At 34.8% G+C, this 19,209-nt stretch overlaps 1 protein-coding gene across 1 annotated transcript in view; it reads left to right on the top strand.

The window, feature by feature from the left end:
* Nucleotides 1-19,209, top strand: part of lmtkb (lemur tail kinase 1 b) — an 88,850-nt gene that overhangs the window by 34,147 nt on the left and 35,494 nt on the right. Inside the window, exon 2 of the mRNA XM_087276690.1 lies at nt 15,118-15,251. Within this exon, the coding sequence (XP_087132816.1) occupies nt 15,118-15,251 (134 nt within the window). The remainder of the gene's footprint in view (nt 1-15,117; nt 15,252-19,209) is intronic.

Below are 19,209 nucleotides of genomic sequence, written 5' to 3'. Positions count from 1 at the left end.
CTTTCTTAATGCTTTAATTATTTTAATATGTTTATAAGTACAGTAAGTGTACAAACTAAGATTTTACTACAGTTTTACTACAAATGCCTCTTTTTAAAGTAATGGTTAGTATTTATAATTTGACATGTAATTGTACAGCACTTGAGCAGCACAGCTAACCGTTTTAATGTTTAATGGTTGAAGATTTCCTCAAGGAGTGTTGTGTATGTGTGCCTGCTTTATTTACTTCCTGTGCACCAGTTTGAGATGAATCTAAATAATTTGTGCTTTCAATGATCAGAGATGCAGACTTTTTTTTCTTTTCGAGAGTCGCCATGGAGACTAGATTTTGTGACACAGCATGTTATTACTGTAATGTTCAAAACAGCCAGTAAACAGCAGCCCTTACTGGGCCTGAAAATGTCATTAGCATTTAAAATTAAGCACCAAGCAGAGACACCCATAAAGAAACGTAATGATGAGTGGCTTTATAAGTTGAATTTGTCTTTTTTTTTAAGCAATAAAAGTATATTATAGGGACCTAAAATGGTGGCATGGTGATCTACCATTTAACATTTAGTCATTTAGACACTTTTGTCTCTAAAGCTGCTTACAATTGACGAGGCATTCAGCAATTCAATAAGACGAGGCAATACAAGCAAGAAGTGCTAATTATAAAAAGCAACATGTTTGTGCTCAGAGACTTAATTGTTTTTTATTGAGAGAGAGAGAGAGAGAGAGAGTGTGTTACTGCAGGTGGTTTGTCAAGCCCACTTACCTGTGTAACTTAGCTCATTCTGAAATGGTCGGTTGGTGGATTTACGCAAGAAAAGCAGGCTTGTATGGCACTCACAAAAAAATGTTGAGTACACGAGAAAAATTAAATAAGTATTATGTTTTGTTTGTTTGTTTACTCAACTTTAGCCATTCGAGGGGGTATTCCAGAAAGCTGGGTTAACTTATCATCTGCTAAACCCTGAACTCTCATTTGAATAACCCGAAACCTGCTTACCGCGAGTATGTTGGTTCCAAAACAGCTGATAAGAGTTAGTTAAATCAACCTCCTGAAGATAAGCGGGGGTTAATGCGCATGCACGGCGCATACCTGAAGGCATTTTCAATAGATCACCTAATTCATGAGTCACCATAGAAAGTCATGGTGAGAAAAAAGGGCAACGCACTTTACAGAGGCAGACTTGGAGGTTTTAGTCACATATTATACATCTGCATCATTGAAGGAAAGAAATATAAAATACGATATAGATAAGAAAAGAAAAAATAAATAATAAGAAAATGTGTTAGTTCAATAAATTACAGATGCCACTCTCCCTTTTATTGTAATGAAAAATTAAACTTCTCTTTAACATCCTTTTTGAGTATGTTATGTTACCATTCATGAATTAAATTTTCTTGCCATTAATTTCTTAAGGCCACAATACAAATGTGTATTGACTAGTATAGCTATAAGGCTTATAGAAATTTTAATCCTTCTGGAGCTAGAAGAACTCTGTCCAAAAATAGTGAAAAGTGTGTGTGTGTGTGTGTGTGTGTGTGTGTGTGTGTGTGTGTGTGTGTGTGTGTGTGTGTGTGTGTGTGTGTGTGTGTGTGTGTGTGTGTGTGTGTGTGTGTGTGTGTGTGTATGTGTGTGTGTGTGTGTTTGAGTGTGTGTGTGTGTGTGTATGTGTGTGTGTGTGTATGTGTGTGTTTGACTGTGTTTGTGTCTGTGTGCGTGTATAGATGTATACATATGAACGACGTCCTACATCTTAAAATATGGATGTATTTTCCTACAAAAGACAAAGCTGCCACTTCATATTATATCATATATAAGTTACAGAAAGTGTGAGTGCTGCAGATTAAGAAAGATAGAAAAACACACAATCTCTATGTGAGATTCAAACTCGCTCCGCTGTGTGCTCCGTTGTTCTTTAATGATGCATGTCCACTACGCTATTGCTGCACTCTAAACAAATCTGTGTAATGATACGCAGTGGTTTACGACCAAGGAACTGTATAAAAGTGTATAAAAGTGTTCAGTGGCAGGCACACTGTAAAGATGGTCATACTCGCTATTGCCACATTGTACAGTTACATAAAATGCCCTGACGCGAATACAAAGAGCTGCACTGAATGTTTTGTATGGTAAGTGCAGACCCGCGGTTTGTCACGTTTGATTTCAAAAGGTTTGTAAATTACATTAACGATTCTTTTGAAAAACGACAACGCTCATTCAAATATGTATTTGTTTATGAAAAGAACTGTGCACTTATAACCCTCTCACAACGAAAAAACTTGTATCTGTGCTTTTACATCCAAAAATATTCTCATTAAATGAGCACACAATGCTCAGTAAACTCTTTGAAACAGACAAACTCTAGTACATCTTACTCCATGAAGATAACCTGCTCCAGAGCAGGTTATCTTCAAAGAGTAGGTTGCTATGGCTACTTAACATAGCCCAGAACTTACCTCCGATTTTGGAACCAAAGCTGAGGTTATCCACTTACTTACTGTCACACACACCCGGGTATGTCACATAACCTGCTTTCTGGAATACACCCCAGGTCTGAAGTTCTGCAAAAAAAAAAAAAATGTTAAGTTAAGTAATCTTAAGTTTTTTTACAGAGTAGTTCACCTCTCCGGAAAACCAATAATTTTATGTTAACCTAACTAAATGTTTTTTGTATTACTGGCAAATAGTTTTAGGTCAGTGCAGCTGATGTTTTCAAATGTTGAGTGAACAAGAAAAGGTGAAAGGAAATGAAGATTATGTTTTTTTGCACTGGCTTAACATTTTTTACAGTCTGGTTTTATCTTTGTTACTGTTTATTTTTTTAATTGTTGTGATAATATGCCTTATATTAAAAATCTGCATTTTTAATGGGGAATAAAATGCAGATTTTTAATATTAGGCATATTATAAACAAAAAGTATTATTTTGAAATCAGTGTAAAACTCATTGATTTATTTAATTTTTCGCCTGATTGTCAGTTTTTATTTTAGTACTTTTTATGTACTACTTAAACATATTTTTTAAATTTTATTTTTAATATTTTCATTTTTTCATTGTCATTTTGGTTTAGTTTAAATATTTTTTGTGTTATTTTGTATATTTTCCATATTTCTATATTTATGTTTATTTAATTTTTTCAAGTGAAATAGTATTTTTATTATTATTTTATTAAAATAATATTATTTATAATTAACACTGTAGGAACACTATTGTAGATAAATAAATAAAAATTCATTCATTCATTTTCTTGTCGGCTTAGTCCCTTTATTAATCTGGGGTTGCCACAGCGGAATGAACCGCCAACTTATCCAGCACGTTTTTACGCAGCAGATACCCTTCCAGCGACAACCCATCTCTGGGAAACATCCACACACACACACATACACATGCACACACACTCATACAGTACAGACAATTTAGCCCACCCAATTCAGCTGTACTGCATGTCATTGGACTGTGGGGGGAAACCGGAGCACCCGGAGGAAACCCACGCGAATGCAGGGAGAACATGCAAACTCCACACAGAAACGCCAACTGAGCCGTGGTATGAACCAGCGACTCAGCGACCTTCTTGCTGTGAGATGACAGCACTAGCTACTGCGCCACTGCTTCGCCCATTAAAAATTCAATACAATGTTAAATAGATAATAATAATAATTTACACTTTTAATAAAAACTGACAGTATCTCAATGATACTAACAGTGTATCTTATATTACCTCTACCAAAGACCCTTTTCAAAAATGGCCACTGAGTAAAATGTGTGGCTTTTTAAAGGACAGATTTAGACCATGTCTCGCCCTGTTTGGAGGCCGTTGTTTACTGCTGTCTCCTGGGTGCTGTGTTTTTCATGCACTCAGGCATTATTTTGGGTCAGTCTGACAGAGCGAGCAGCTCTTTGGCCATATGTACATTATGTCTATGTCCATTTCAGTTTGTCTGCTATGGGCCGAAATCCAGCTCCACCTCTTCACCCCTCCACCCGTCCCTCCATTCGCCTTCTGTTCCTGCATTCTGTCTCTTCATCAATATTAGGCTTCAGCTTATTAGATGAAACGCTCGATCGTGTTTAAACAGACTGTCTCTCTCTTTTCTCTAAGCGTGTTTGGCTTTCGGCCTCTAGTTTCGCTCATTTTTGTCTGCTTTCATGCTGACTGTGCAGAGCTGCTGGAGATGGAGTAAGAGTTACTGAATAATGCCAGCACTTTAAAAATACCTGAGTGTCAGGGTAAGGATAAGTGTGTCGTGCAGAGCTCTCTCAGCATGATGTGTACTCGTTTTGCAGCAATTCCCATTGTTTTGCTACTGCATTGGATGCCTTCCAATAGACAATAAACAATAGAGCATTACGTAGGTTTGAATTCCAAGAAATGCATTAAAAAAACGAAACAAGCGAAAGTATAGTTTTATCGCAGTGTGCTTTGCTGTGAAGAAAAACATCTGCTAAATATATGTTTGGTAAATGTAAATGAATGTAGTGTAATTAGCTAAAATGTCTTTACCTTGCTTGCTGTGTGCATAAACAAGCTTGTGGTGTAATTAGTGTAGTTCGGTTCATTGACAAATGACTCATGTGAGCCTGTGGTTTTAATCAATTACTCTTAATGAAGCACTTATATGCGTGAATCAGATGATTTCTTGGGCAATGACACTTAATATTAATTTAGTGTTGTGCATAAGTATAACTGGGTGTCAAATCATTGCCAAAAGAGTTTGTTGTACAGTTTTTAGGTATAATATATTTGATTATATAATAAAAGAACACATTCAATTTCTTACTGACTTACTGTATCGTTTGAGTAGTTTAATAGGATACTAAGTTGTATTTTTGTGGTTCTAGTAATATAAGAACTTGTCACCTCGGAGCAAGAAAGTCGCTGGTTCGAGTCCCGGCTGGGCCAGGAGGCGTTTCTGTGTGGAGTATGCATGTTCTCCTTGTGTTTGCGCGGTCCAGTTTCCCCCACAATCCAAAGACATGTCCTATAGGTGAATTGAATAAACTGAATTGGCCGTAGTGTATGTGTGGGAATGAGTGTGTATGGATGTCTTCCAGTACTGGGTTGCAGCTTGGAAGATGTGTAAAACAAATGCTGCAATAGTTGGTGGTTCATTCCACTGTGGTGACCTCTGAAATAGAGACTAAAGCAGAGGAAAATGAAAGAATGAATGGAAAGTATTTTTTTTTTTTTACATTAAACTATAATAAAAAAAATAAACATGTTATAGTAGTAATTGATGTTATAGTAGTAATTGAGTTGATCATACCATAAGCATTTTAGCAAAAACACAATCGAATATGAATATAAAAATTTAAATTCACATTGTAAAATAATAGTTTAAAATACAGTTTGAAAATAAGTTGTGTAATTTATTTCAGCTGAAGACAGCAGATCCAACCCCTCAGTCAATCGGGAGATTACAATATTACTATGGTATAAATAAAGCACAACGTACAAAAGAGAGAAATCGAAAGTCATTCACCCGTTTAATAATGATTTGATCAGCTTTAGTTTAGAATTAAACTGTTTATTCTTTGGGCTTGTTATGTCTCTGTTAGGTCTCTTAGGTCTCTGTATCCATCTTGTGGATAAACATTGTCAACTGTCTTTGCTCAAAGACAGGCTAATGGCCACCGACGCACTGTCTCTCAGAAAGTATACATTTTAAAATAGGCATTAGCCTTATAAATAAACAGCATATTTGCAATCTAAACAACCACTTTCTTGCCTAAAAAGCCTCAAAAGTACATTATGTTGTCCAACGGCAGCAATATTTGTCAAACTGTAGAGTGTCCTCTGCTTGATGCAGGTGGAGTAATACACAAGGGTGAAGGGTTAAGTGGCTGGACGAGTGCTGTTATTTGAAGAATATTGCATGGTTATCAGCCAATCAGATTCAACAACCAGACAGAATCGTTGTATAAAGTTATATATTAACTAATATTATTAATATTATTTATTAAAAAAAATATATACTGAAATATGTTATATTGTAATACATATATATAATACAATTATATCCAAATCTAAACTATAATCTTATGCAAATTTGTTTTGACAAAATTGTACAAATTTGTATTTGTAAGATCTGATTATGTTCCTGGTTATGTTAAAGGGTAAACTTTCACACAACGTTTTTAAAATGATAAATTGTTATACAGTACGATTCACAGCAATAAGTGTGTATGGATGTTTCCAAGTACTGGATTGAGCTGGAAGGGCATTTGCTGTGTAAAACATATGCTGGATAAGTTGGCGGTTCATTCCGCTGTGGCGACCCCGGATTACTAAAGGGACTAAGCCAAAAGAAAATGAATGAATGAAAAATTCACAGCAGGAACAAAAATAAAGAGGTACAAAGACGCAACCTTGTGAAACAGTTATTTTCAGCCTCAGGCTTTGCCTCCTTATTTTAATCAGCCAAGTCAAATGTGGATGTTGAATTATTAGAACTGCTTTAGTTCAGTTCACGCTCTCTGGTTTTGGCAAACAGACCTGTCAATCAGATCAAAATCTGTATGTCTGTTTGCGTTTGTGTGTGCAGAAATGACCAGAGGCCTATTAATGCTGTTCTGACAGTTTTAGTTCATATGGAGGTGCATGACCTGTGTGAACACCAGCCTGTGCTGTTCAAGTCACCTGTCAGTCATCTCCATGGAAACGAGCGCCTCCTCTATCCAGGCTCATGATTGGTTATGACAGGTTGGGCTAAGTTTATGTTAATGGATGTGTCTGAATTGCTGTTGTTTTTGACTGATTTGAATGAGCGCTTCTGCTTGAGCTCTTTTGTCTAGCTCTAGTGGCTTCCCACCGGGATCAGGGTACACGTTTCTCCAGCTCTCGTGGCTCTGCTCCCACCATCCCTCATCATTTAGTCATTAGAGCTGCTTCTGCTTTCTGCCTGAAAACGGGTACCAACCCCACATCTACTGCGAGGAGAGAGAGCAGGCAAACAACTGTGTGTTTTTCATTTCTAACAATGGAAGTCTGTTCTTTCTGAAAACATTGTTTCTGGTTTTTTTGCAGCCTCTATCACATTCATTTACTCTGTTAGCGTTGAAATGAAATGCCTGGAGAATGCCAGATAAATCTCAGATTGTTGTCTGTCTCTCTTGTATTTTTCTATTAAGAGTCCACAGTAGTTTCTCTGTTTTTAGGTCTCTTTGGGATGCTGGGAATAAGAGTTTTGCAGAATTTAAGAAATGCTCTCTTTTTTATATATATATATAAGTGTAAATTGAATCATATCCAACAGGACTGACTTGAATTTTGATAGAGATGAAGGCAGGGCTGAGGGGAAAAAACTTGATCTTCTTTAAGGTTTGAGCTCCATTTTGAAGCGTTTACTGGGAAATGAACTGTCAGTCTATCAGTCATCCATCTATTTTCTAACTGCTTATCCTTTGTAAAGTTGCAGGGATGTAAAAGCCTATTGTGCATACTGTAAAAAAATATTTTAGTCTGCTTTACTTAAAAAGTGAGTGAAGCTGTTGCCTTAAAATAATGAAATAAATTATGTGCATAATTATAAAAAAATAAGTTAGGTCAACTTGTTCCAAGTTACAATGGATTTACTCTAGTGCTGCATTATATATTTATTGTTTCAGCATTAATATCACAACTCAATCATTTACATCAGTCACATCGCAGGATATGCAATGTTGATTTTGAATTGTAATGGATTGTTTGCATCTGTTTTTTGATGCTTGTGATTGTATAATGGTTTTAAAACATTTAGGTATAAGAAATTGTCCCATTTGTGACCGTAACTATGATTAATTTTGTTGACATTTTTCTTTTTATCATTCAGTTACTGTACTTGAATACTGTTAGACTCAGGAAACGATAACACACTTTTTCAACTGTATCTTTTTCTTGATTGTGTTTATAGATTGTTATGGGTAAAAATACTCACAACACATGCAAATACTGAAATGCACTACAAATAGCACAGACCACAACAAAAATGTGTCGTGGGAACCCAAAAATTGTATAGATTGTTTATTAGATTTCATGAAGATGTTCTCCCACTGCAGAATCATCCCAATTTATAACATTATAAATGCTTTCCAAATAGACATATGAAGTCATATGGTTTTCCCAGAGATGGGTTGCGGCTGGAAGGGCATCCGCTGCGTAAAAACATGCTGGATAAGTTGGCGATTCATTACGCTGTGGCGACCCCGGATTAATAAAGGGACTAAGCCGACAAGAAAATTAATGAATGAAGTCATATGGTAAAATGATAAAGTTCGATAAACAATGTTATGACAGCTGTTTTAACAATAAGGTAGGATTAATTGCCTCTTGTTACGGTTATAGTTTGACAATGAGCAGGAAATGTTCATGGACCAATGGCATCACCACATTGAAATGGTCTATAGTGAGTTAAGATCCGTCTGATAGGTGCATCGTGTGTTAGCTGATGCGGGACCAGCCGTGGTCAATCGTATGCATGTTATCCTCTCGAAATTAGTTTACAAAATAAACCACACATTGATTACATAGTTTAAAAAATGTCATTTTAAAAAAGTTCTGAAGCAGTTTTTTTAAATGCATATACCAATATCAAATGTATTTAAATGAATGTACTGTCGACGTTGCCTTTGTTACTCATTGTACAAATAGTCAGTTATCAGCAAACGGTGACTGTATTTCTATGGTCCTTGACTCATTTGTCCTGCATTTTTCTGTCATAGTTACTAATTGCCTTCGAAGAAAAACTTACTAGCTTTGGGGTGAAAAATAGGCTGCAAGGTTATGTTTAAAAGCTCGTGATTGCAGCTCATTCAGATGTTTTTGTTTCTTTTTCTCTCAAGGCTCTTTGTAAGGTAAAACAGAGAATTGTGTGTTAGTTCCAGAAAACACTTTAGACTGAGGTTTGATTGAGCTAAATTAATCCTTATAGACCACATTTTTTGAAAGCACCTGAAACTGAAAGCCTTGTAATGGCTGGGTGAAATTGGAGTGAGTCACTGCGACAGTCACATATTGACAAGGCGGTCTGGTATTTGAGCTCACAGGATCTAGAGAATGTGTTAAGATGAGAATAGATGACTACATGGTCATCATTTCAGAAGTGGCATAGTGTTGCAAGACTCATGTCACTATTCTAATGTGAACCATGAATTAGACTATAAACACTGAAAACTATAAGATATTAAATAATAATTTGGTCAAAACAATTGTAGAGAGGTTTAATTTTAGACATCATTATTTATAATTAAGTTTTCTTCATATGTGAGGGCAATTCATGGTGCTCACTTTGGATTAGTTTGTATTGCATTCTGCACTTGGTTGATTTATGCACTTAGTCGTTATGTAACCAGTTATTATTTATTTAGATAAAACAAAACAGTCAAATCTGTCAAATGTAGTTAATTCAAAATTTACTTAAAGTCAGTTCAACTCATTTGAAAAGAGTTTTGAACTCAGTGTTGAAGGAGTTCATTAATCACCTCATTACTTCAACTTAAATGAAGTTCACAGTACTCATAAAGATTAGTTTTTTTAACTCAAATGATTTGTTGCAATCTGTTTCCTCAAACGGTTTGAGTTGCCTTAACTTATTAGGTTTTACAGTACTCAGTTGGTTTGAGTTCTCTTCATTTATTGGGTTTTACTGTGCTCAAATTGCTACAATTTCTCAAATGTATTAAGTTCACAATACTCATTAGAATTAGTTTTTGAAACTAAATGGATTGTTGCAATCGGTTTCCTCAAACGGTTTGAGTTACCTTAACTTTTTGGGTTTTACAGTGTAGTACTTTACTCTTCTGTGTTTCCTCTAGTTTATTGTTTGCACAGTTGCCTTAGTAAGCATGGGCATGTTTGCATGAACTTAATGCTAACGCTTTTTTATTATTTTATTTTCTTTTATTTCTTTCTGCCTGTATTTGCAATAACATTTAATTTACCATTTATTTGATACTTCAATTCAATTCAATTCAGCTTTGTTTGTATAGCGCTTTTACAATGTAGATTGTGTCAAAGCAGCTTCACATAAATGGTCATAGTAACTGGAACAGTGTGGTTCAGGTTTTAGTGTTTAAGTGATACTTAGCAATGGTTCTGTGAGATACTTGAACTCTTTTATATACATTTCACGTTTCAAAATGGCATTTTCAGTATAATTACTCCAGTCTTTGGTGTTACATATCAATGTTGAAGACAATAATTTTTTGTGGAAACCTTAATGGCGTTTTTTTCATGATTTTATTAGATGAACCGAATGTTTAAACTTTAGTTTATTTGTAGAAATATGTAACATATGAAGAAGCCCAACTGCTAATTGATGCTAATTCATTTAAATTATCATTGTGTTACTGTTTATAGACGCATCTTCACTATAATGAATTTTAAAAAAGGAGTTCATTATGTAGTCCTAGAGCCAATTAATCAAGGAATCAGATAATAGCTAAAAATATTTTGTTAATGTGTGTTGATCTGTAGTCTTATTTTAGTTTTATTGCCCTTTGTTTTGCAATATTTGTTCTCATTAAGAGTGGAAGGCTCTTGGGTCTTCTCAATGTCTTCATCAAGAAAAGACTCAATAAAATTGATCTTGCATTGAAGATTATGGCGATGTATGTATAGGCTTGGCTTTAGTTTTATTGGAAAACAGCTCTTGTAGGCATCCATAGAGGTTAGGGTTGTGCGATACAGAAGAATAATGCAGTATATGTTAGCATGCTACATAATAAAATATTTATTAATCAATTAATTTAACTTAATACAAATTTAAGTGGATTGAACATAAAACAATTAAGTTGTTCCAAAAAAATATTTTTTTGAGTGAATGTTTCATTTTTTTTATGGAAAATGAAGCATCACTACCACATTTGAAAGTGAGCAGTCATGTTTTACTGTTCCAAACAAATCAGACATTTTAACCATTGTATTCATCATTCATTTCCTTCGGCTGAGTCTCTTTATTCATAATCGGTCGCCACAGCGGAACGAACCTTATCCAGCATATGTTTTAGAAAGTGGATGCCCTTCCAGCTGCAACCCAGTATTGGAAAACATCCATATCCTCTCACATGCACACACATAAACTACGGCCAATTTAGTTTATTCAATTCATCTATAGCGCATGTCTTTGGGCTGTGGGGGAAACCAGAGCACCCGAAGGAAACCCACACGATCACAGGGAGAACATGCAAACTCCACACAGTGGGAGCGGACCCAGTGGGGCTCGAACAAGCAACCTTCTTGCTGTGAGGCGACAGTGTTAACCACTGAGCCACCGTGTTTTAACCATGGTAACAAACAAAAATAAATCAAATATATCTCACCCTATTTTGATAATATAGGCTACTGCACAGCCCAAATAGCAGTTCTTACTATTTGAGATGTTCATTAATGGTTGTGTGATAGAATCCATTTCCCCTAGGAACAGCAGAATCACAGTATATTTTCTTTCAATCAGCCTTTTTTAATGAAGGGTTCTTGAACAGGTCTTTGTCGCTTCCCCTCTGTGTCTCATCACTGCATCCGATCTGATTGATGAATACTAATTTTCAGCCTTTGCACACCATGACTCGTTCTTCAAAGTAACCGGATATGCTTATTCTGAGTTATAAAGTAGACCTTTCTGAAATGCATTCCCAGCTACCTGCTTTGCCCAGTGAAACAGATGCAACCCGATGGTTATTTATTAAAGTGGTAGTGGTTTAGCCACATCTTTCTGCTGGTTTGAACTGAATGATTTACGTCTGATTGTAATGCAGCTGCAGTGAGCAGTTCAGCACCCAGAAAACCTCTCGACACCAGAGGGGATGAAATATAGATGAATGCATTTCACAATATATTGCTTATGAAATGTGTTAGATTGATACATAGACAGATGGATGGATTGATACATAGACAGATAGAGGGATGGATGGATGGATGGATGGATGGATGGATGGATGGATGGATGAATGGATGAATGGATGGGTGGACGGAAATGCATTTCACAATGTATTGCTTTTGAAATGTGATAGATAGATAGATAGATAGATAGATAGATAGATAGATAGATAGATAGATAGATAGATAGATAGATAGATAGATAGATAGATAGATAGATAGATAGATAGATAGATAGATAGATAGATAGATAGATAGATAGATAGATGGATAAATGGATGGATGGATGGATGGATGGATGGATGGATGGATGGATGGATGGATGGATGGATGGATGGATGGATGGATGGATAGAACGATAGATAGATAGATAGATAGATAGATAGATAGATAGATAGATAGATAGATAGATAGATAGATAGATAGATAGATAGATAGATAGATAGATAGATAGATAGATAGATAGATAGATGGATGGATGGAAAGAATGATAAATAGATAGATAGATAGATAGATAGATAGATAGATAGATAGATAGATAGATAGATAGATAGATAGATAGATAGATAGATAGATGGATGGATGGATGGATGGATGGATGGATGGATGGATGGATGGATGGATGGATGGATGGATGGATGGATGGATGGATGGATGGAAAGAATGATAGATAGATAGATAGATAGATAGATAGATAGATAGATAGATAGATAGATAGATAGATAGATAGATAGATAGATAGATAGATAGATAGATAGATAGATAGATAGATAGATAGGTAGGTAGGGTGGGTGGGTGGGTGGGTGGATGGATGGATGGATGGATGGATGGATGGATGGATGGATGGATGGATGGATGGACGGACGGATGAATGGATGGATGGAGCCTTGGTTTTATGGATTGAGGGAATGTGCTGGAACATGGTCTGTTTTTCAGCCAGTTTTTACACGTTTCATCCATTCCAGTTTCCACGGCAACTACTGGAGCTGAGTTTGGAGTAAAAATAAGACCCTGTAAGTCTATTAAATAAATAAAGCTTGCAAATATGGCATCTCTGACAATAATAGTCACTCTTGATCTTGTTATTTTGTTGTGCACGATGATGAATTAGCTCACGTGTGCCTTGTATTATTGATAATTATGCTGTTTATTACTTCATGTGTTTGCCCTGAAACTTCTTTAATAATAAATGCACCCCTGGCCTGCATCTTAGATCTATATTAGATCTGACAGTTAAAAAGAGAGAGAAGAAAGCTGAGAGTTATCTTCGTTCAGCCTCTGTTGGCCTTCATTGCAGCTGCATTTTAGAATCTGTTCTTACTTTCTAGGTTTAGTTTAATTAAAATTTGGCGTTTCTGTGTGGAGTTTGCATGTTCTCCCCGTGTTCTTGTGGGTTTCTTCTGTGTGCTCCGGTTTTCACCACCCTGTCCAAAGACATGTGCTATAAATCAGGCTGAAATAGTTTACGGTTCATTCCACCATGGCGACCTCTGATAAATAAGGCACTAACCCGAAGGAAAATGAATGAATGAATGAATGGTTAATTTGACCACATACAAAACCTTGTGTGCACTAAATAATACAACTGTATCGTAATAGTGACACTGACAATAGAGTAAGGATCCTTATGCAGGTCTTTATTGAACAGGATGGTCAAGCAAGCATACAGGAACAAACAGATGTGTATGGGCAATCCAGAGTCATAGTCAAAATAGCAGGCAAGTGGTTAAAAGGCATGCAGCATACAGAAATAATCAAACAAAACAAAGCAAGGTATAACACGGAAATCAAAGCAAGGGGAACCACATAATAATGTTAGCTTTACATGATTCGAGACTCAGCAACAGTGTGTATCTGTGCTGTTTTATTTACCTTATTCTATAATGCGGAAGTGCGCCTGTTTGCGCAATTGTTTTAGAACTTCCGATTCAGTCGCCTATAAGAGAAATGACCAGGAATAATAAACGGCAGAAAATGGTCAAACTACTTGCTCTAAAAACAAATGTTTGCATGACTATATAGACCAAGTAGAATAATATAATAAGGAAATATCAGTTTGCAACATCAAACAGCGAAACGAGCCACTTTTAATGTCTAAATATTAATGGAAGTGAATGAAACCGGAAGTCTCAAGCCAAAAAGATTTAAATGGCTGCGCCTGCTCGTCGACGAAGAATAAGGTGAATAGTCCATAAATAAGTCAGTGAGCAGCTTTAGCTGTGAGTGTCTAATCAGTGGAGACTTGGAGCAGGTGTGTGTGTGTGTTGCATGACTGAATATGTAGTCCATAAAATAGCGAATTTGTAGTTTGTGTGAATGTGATGGTTTACCTATGGTGGTTCGACTGCTGGTGATCATGACACCAACCAAGACCCCTGAACTAACAAGTGTCAGTCTGCTTGTAAACAAACTCTGGTGCAATTTGACTAAAATATGAATGCAAGTGCAACACACGGCAAAGACATCTTAATGAACCAAATGCAGGACATGATGTCACAAGATGTGACTGTAAAAAAGACAGAATGCTCAAATCAACCAGTAGACTTTAATAAAAGCATTAGAAAAGTGTGTCCTTTCAGTACATTTTTGTGTGTGATGAGTTGCTGATGATTTTCTGAGTTTATCTTGAGTTTTTATAAATAATATAAAGACATCAAATCATGAGATTCAGTAGTAAAAATAAACTGACAACTAACTAAATAACTTCAGCATGGTGAAGATTTCAAAACCGCAAGATGAAAACAGCAAAACAAAAATTAAAAAGCCCCAAATTATCAAATTTCTCATGCTATTTGTGTATATTATGAATTGTGTTTTGAATTGACAAAGATTTGTGTATTTATGAATTGTGTTTGTAATGTACGAAATGGATTTTGTTAATGTGAATTGTTGCGAATGTATGAATTATATTTTGTAAATGTATTATTTTTGAGACTGATCTGGCTGCATAGAAAGTTAAACAAATCTATTAAAATGAAAAAAATTCTATTATATTAATCACATATTTTTCTTTGTAAATTTGATTTTAAATCATGAGCAGTTACAGCTTCTTAAAACACACTTACATATTTATGAGTTTAAACCTAAATTAATAAGTTTTCTTAAAAAAATAAATAAATAAATATATATATATATATAAACAAATTTTAAAGGTACTCATATATCATTGGGAGAGCACTATGGTTTTCTAGGAACACAAATGATCTGAATGTCATATTTGAAGTTTTGTGACGTTTAGCTAGTTTAGGTGTCTGATGCTTTGCCTATCCTGCAGATGGCGCTCCTCTGAGTGATCTGTCCTGGTCGTCCTCTCTTGCTGTGGTGGCTGTGTCTTTCTCTGGACTCTTTACCTTCATCTTCCTCATGCTGGCTTGTCTGTGCTGTAAAAGAGGCAACATTGGCTTTAAGGTGAGACCGTCTTTCTCTTCAACCTACTTTTAAAACAATATCTCTTAAAATATAACAGACTGACATGATTTTTATGGCCCAATCACTGAATAAAGCTAACAAAAAGTCTCTGAAACAACACAATGTGAGTCTCAGGCCCTTCATATAGATTTAATTATTTCAAATGCAGTTTTAAAGATTGTAAAATATTTTTATGTGACACACACACACACACACACACACACACACACACACACACACACACACACACACACACACACAACACACACACATAAAAAAATGCAGGTAACACTTTACAATAACAGTACATGAATAATGATGTATTAATATGTAAACTAAACATTACTTTATTATGAATTAATGATGAGTTAAGGTATGCACTAATCATGAATTAACTTTAACTACAACATGAGTCACATGAGTTCATGTGTAAATAACGACTACCTTAATTACTTGTTAGTACATGTTGTTAATTAATGTATTAATTAACATTTAAGTTTAGGCTAAATGTAACCAACATGAACTCATGAGCTGTTAATGTATAGTTATGTCTTGACTTTACTTGGAGGGGCACATCACTATTAACTCATCCTTAACTACTTATGAACTCCTTTTCATGTTGATGTTGACAGAACACTTTTCTATTGTTATTCAGTGTAAACTCACTAGTTGGACGTGCATGAGGAGTTCATGAGGAGTTAAGAATCGGTTAATGATGATGTGCCCCTCCAAGTAAAGTCACAACATAATTATACATTAACATATCATGAGTTCATCATGGTTAAATTAAGCATAAACTAATGTGGTAATTAATACATTAATTAACAAACAATCATGAACTAACAAGTAATTAAGGTAGCCATTATTCACACATTAACTCATTCATGATTAGTGCATACCTTAACTCATCATTAATTCATAATAAAGTAATGTTTAGTTTACATATTAATACATCATTATTCATGTACTGTTATTGTAAAGTGTTACCCAAATGCAATTACAGAAAAGATTTCAAGTCAAAAGTCCAAATTTAAACCCCTAGAAGAAAAAGTATTCAATGTGTAAATATAAAAAGCTTCCCTCTGTAGTAAAAGTCTATCTAGGTCACTGCCCCTTCTCAGTATTTTAACTTGTTCAATGTCTTGATAGCATAATAACGACAAAGTATGTTTCAATTCAGTAAAGTGAACAGCAATGAGATTGCGTTGGTTATTTAGTCTAATATTATTTCTATGTACAGCAATACACATTTTTTACACCACTTTGATTTACTAATGTAAGCTAAACCGCAAGAACATTTGATCAAATATATCACATTTTTTGTATTGCAAGAATGAATGTCTTTGATCTTGAACTGCTTACCTCAATGTGGATGACTAAAGAACTGACATTTAGTTGTGATGTTACACAGTGCGCATTGGCCACATCTCTAATTTCCATCAGGAACTGCAAAAGGATGGTTAGAAAGTTCAGACCCTTGATCCGCTCTCACTAACATTTATTGCAAGTTTGAGGCTTGTATAAAAACAATTTGTGGTGGATCTTTACAATAATGTCTCCTAACAGCATCTGAGTTTAAAATATGCCAATGTTTTTGTACTATATTGGCAACGTCATTACTTAGAGCCGAATTCTGTATACAGTAATACAGGAGATCCTTGTATTTATGGTTTAGGTCATTTTTGGACCAAGGATTTTTCTCAGTGTTTTTAAAACGATCCGCAGCTGCTTTAATCCATTTTTTGACATAACCTCTCTCATTAAACTGCTGACAGTTTCTTACACTCTCAGAAAAAACAGTACAATGCTGTACCAAAGAAGGTACAAAGCCTTGTCACTGGGGCAGTACCTTTTTATGGGACAGAATTGTACCTTAAGACAAAGAAACAAATTTGTACCATTGCAGTTTGTATCTTTAAGGCCATGATTTGTACCATAGGAAACCAAAATGTACCTTTGTTTTTTAAAACCTGCAGATATAATATTGTAGCTTCATCAACGGTACAAATCTGATTGATGAAGGTACCACTAAAGTGAAAATACATTTTGAACCTTAACGGTGTCAAATGTGTTCCTTCAAGAACTATTTAAAGGCATTTTGCTATATCTAAAATGAGTTCATTTATTTTCAGTAAAAATAAAACATCAAATATTTTCTAAACAATGTTTTTTTTTTAAGTTTCTTTGTGTGGAAATGCACCTTTTCCATTTACAATAAAGAATAAAAAACACTTTAACATCAATCAAAAGATCTATTTTTTGCTAAACATTTCACAACTCTTTTCACAATATTGTTATAAAAACACAGAATTACATTCTCTTATGTACAATATGGAAACTTTTTTCTCCACTGTTCACACAATACCTTAGTAATCACTTAAAAGTTCATTTAATGTACTTAATTTTAAAATAGAAATAGAATTATGCAAAAGTATTGTAATGAGATATGCACAATGTTTGATTAGCTTTACAATAATAAAATGTCTACATTAACACTTTGCATATGCAGAACTTTTGCCAGCTCACGTGCGTAGTGGAAAGTAAACGCCAAAACGTGCAGATATCAATAATGAAAATGTATCAATCAGAAAATTCTTACAAATGTTTATTAAAAATGCCTTAAATGTTTAGTTTACAATACCTGTAGTTTTGTTTTACCAGTTGTTTTGTATCATAGAATTTAATAATTAATGTTTATAAGTTTCTTTAAACATGCATTTAAAGAATGATTCATGTTTTATGGTGGAAATCATTCAGAAAATCACTTTGCCTTTCCTGCAATATTTATTTTCATATATATTGCAATAAAGGAGTTGTCCAACACTTATGTACCTTTTTCATGAGAACAATTGTGTAGCTTCGTTTCAATTGTACCAATAAAAGGTACAGAACAGTATCGTAAGAGATCTTTTCTGTACCATAAGGTACAACTTTTACAAAGGTACAAAACTCTTCCTAAAGGAACATTATTTGTACCACCGTGTACTTTTTTTCTGAAAGTGTATATTGTTTATTGTATGTTTCAGTAGAAGTACAAATCCTATGGATTCTCTTAAACTGACTAATAGGCAAACTTTTCTTTAAATTGGTGGATTGAAAACTTTGACCATGAGAACTTATATTTTTGACGGTGGGCTTTCTGTACACTGTCTCCAAATTATTGTCATCTTTTATTATAAGTTAGTCTAGAAAACTCACTTGTGAAGAAGGTTACTCAATAGTAAATTTAAGATGATCGCTATTATGGTTTAAAACACACACCATTTAGAATTCTACAAATAGATTACGTTAAGGTGTGAACAATGATAAAATTAGAGCATAGTACTCTTACTTGTAAACAAAAGATTAATATTAAAAAGAAATATAACAAGAAACAACAGTGTTACAACAAAGTGTACTATTTATTTTAACATGTATTGTAACTGTGAAGCTTATGGCATTTTTTGTATTTTATATAATGCACTAGTATCCTCATATTGCTGTTTATGAAAGCAGAATTCACATTAATAATGTGACAAGACCTGGAGGCAAAGATTTGTGATACTTAAGAAACACTAATAAAAAGGCATGAAATATTGATTTGCACAGAGTGAAATGAGATTAAACAAGAAATCAGATTTAAATGCCATGAAACCTCACTTATATAATTTAGCAGTTATTTAAATAAAAAAGGGGGTGGCACAGTGGCTAGCACTGTGGCCTCACTGCAAGAAGGTTGCTGGTTCGAGTCTCGGCTAAGTCAATTGGCATTTCTGTGTGGAGTTTGCGAGTTCTCCTCATGTGTTGGCGTGGGTTTCCTCCGGTTGCTCCGGTTTCCCCCACAGTCAAACACATGCGCTATAGGTAAATTGAATAAACTAAATTGTCCGTAGTGTTTGTGTGTTCTCAAGTAGAATTGCCAATGACCAATCACAGTGTTAACACTAATATAAATCTCAAATTTAATCTGTTCAGATTT

The sequence above is a fragment of the Danio rerio genome, chromosome 12 (assembly GCF_052040795.2).
Source record: "Danio rerio strain M-AB ecotype USA chromosome 12, GRCz13ab, whole genome shotgun sequence".
Classification (NCBI taxonomy): Eukaryota; Metazoa; Chordata; class Actinopteri; order Cypriniformes; family Danionidae; genus Danio; species Danio rerio.
The sequence above is the reverse complement of the archived record's forward strand: the minus strand, read 5'-3'. Positions and strand labels throughout refer to the sequence as shown.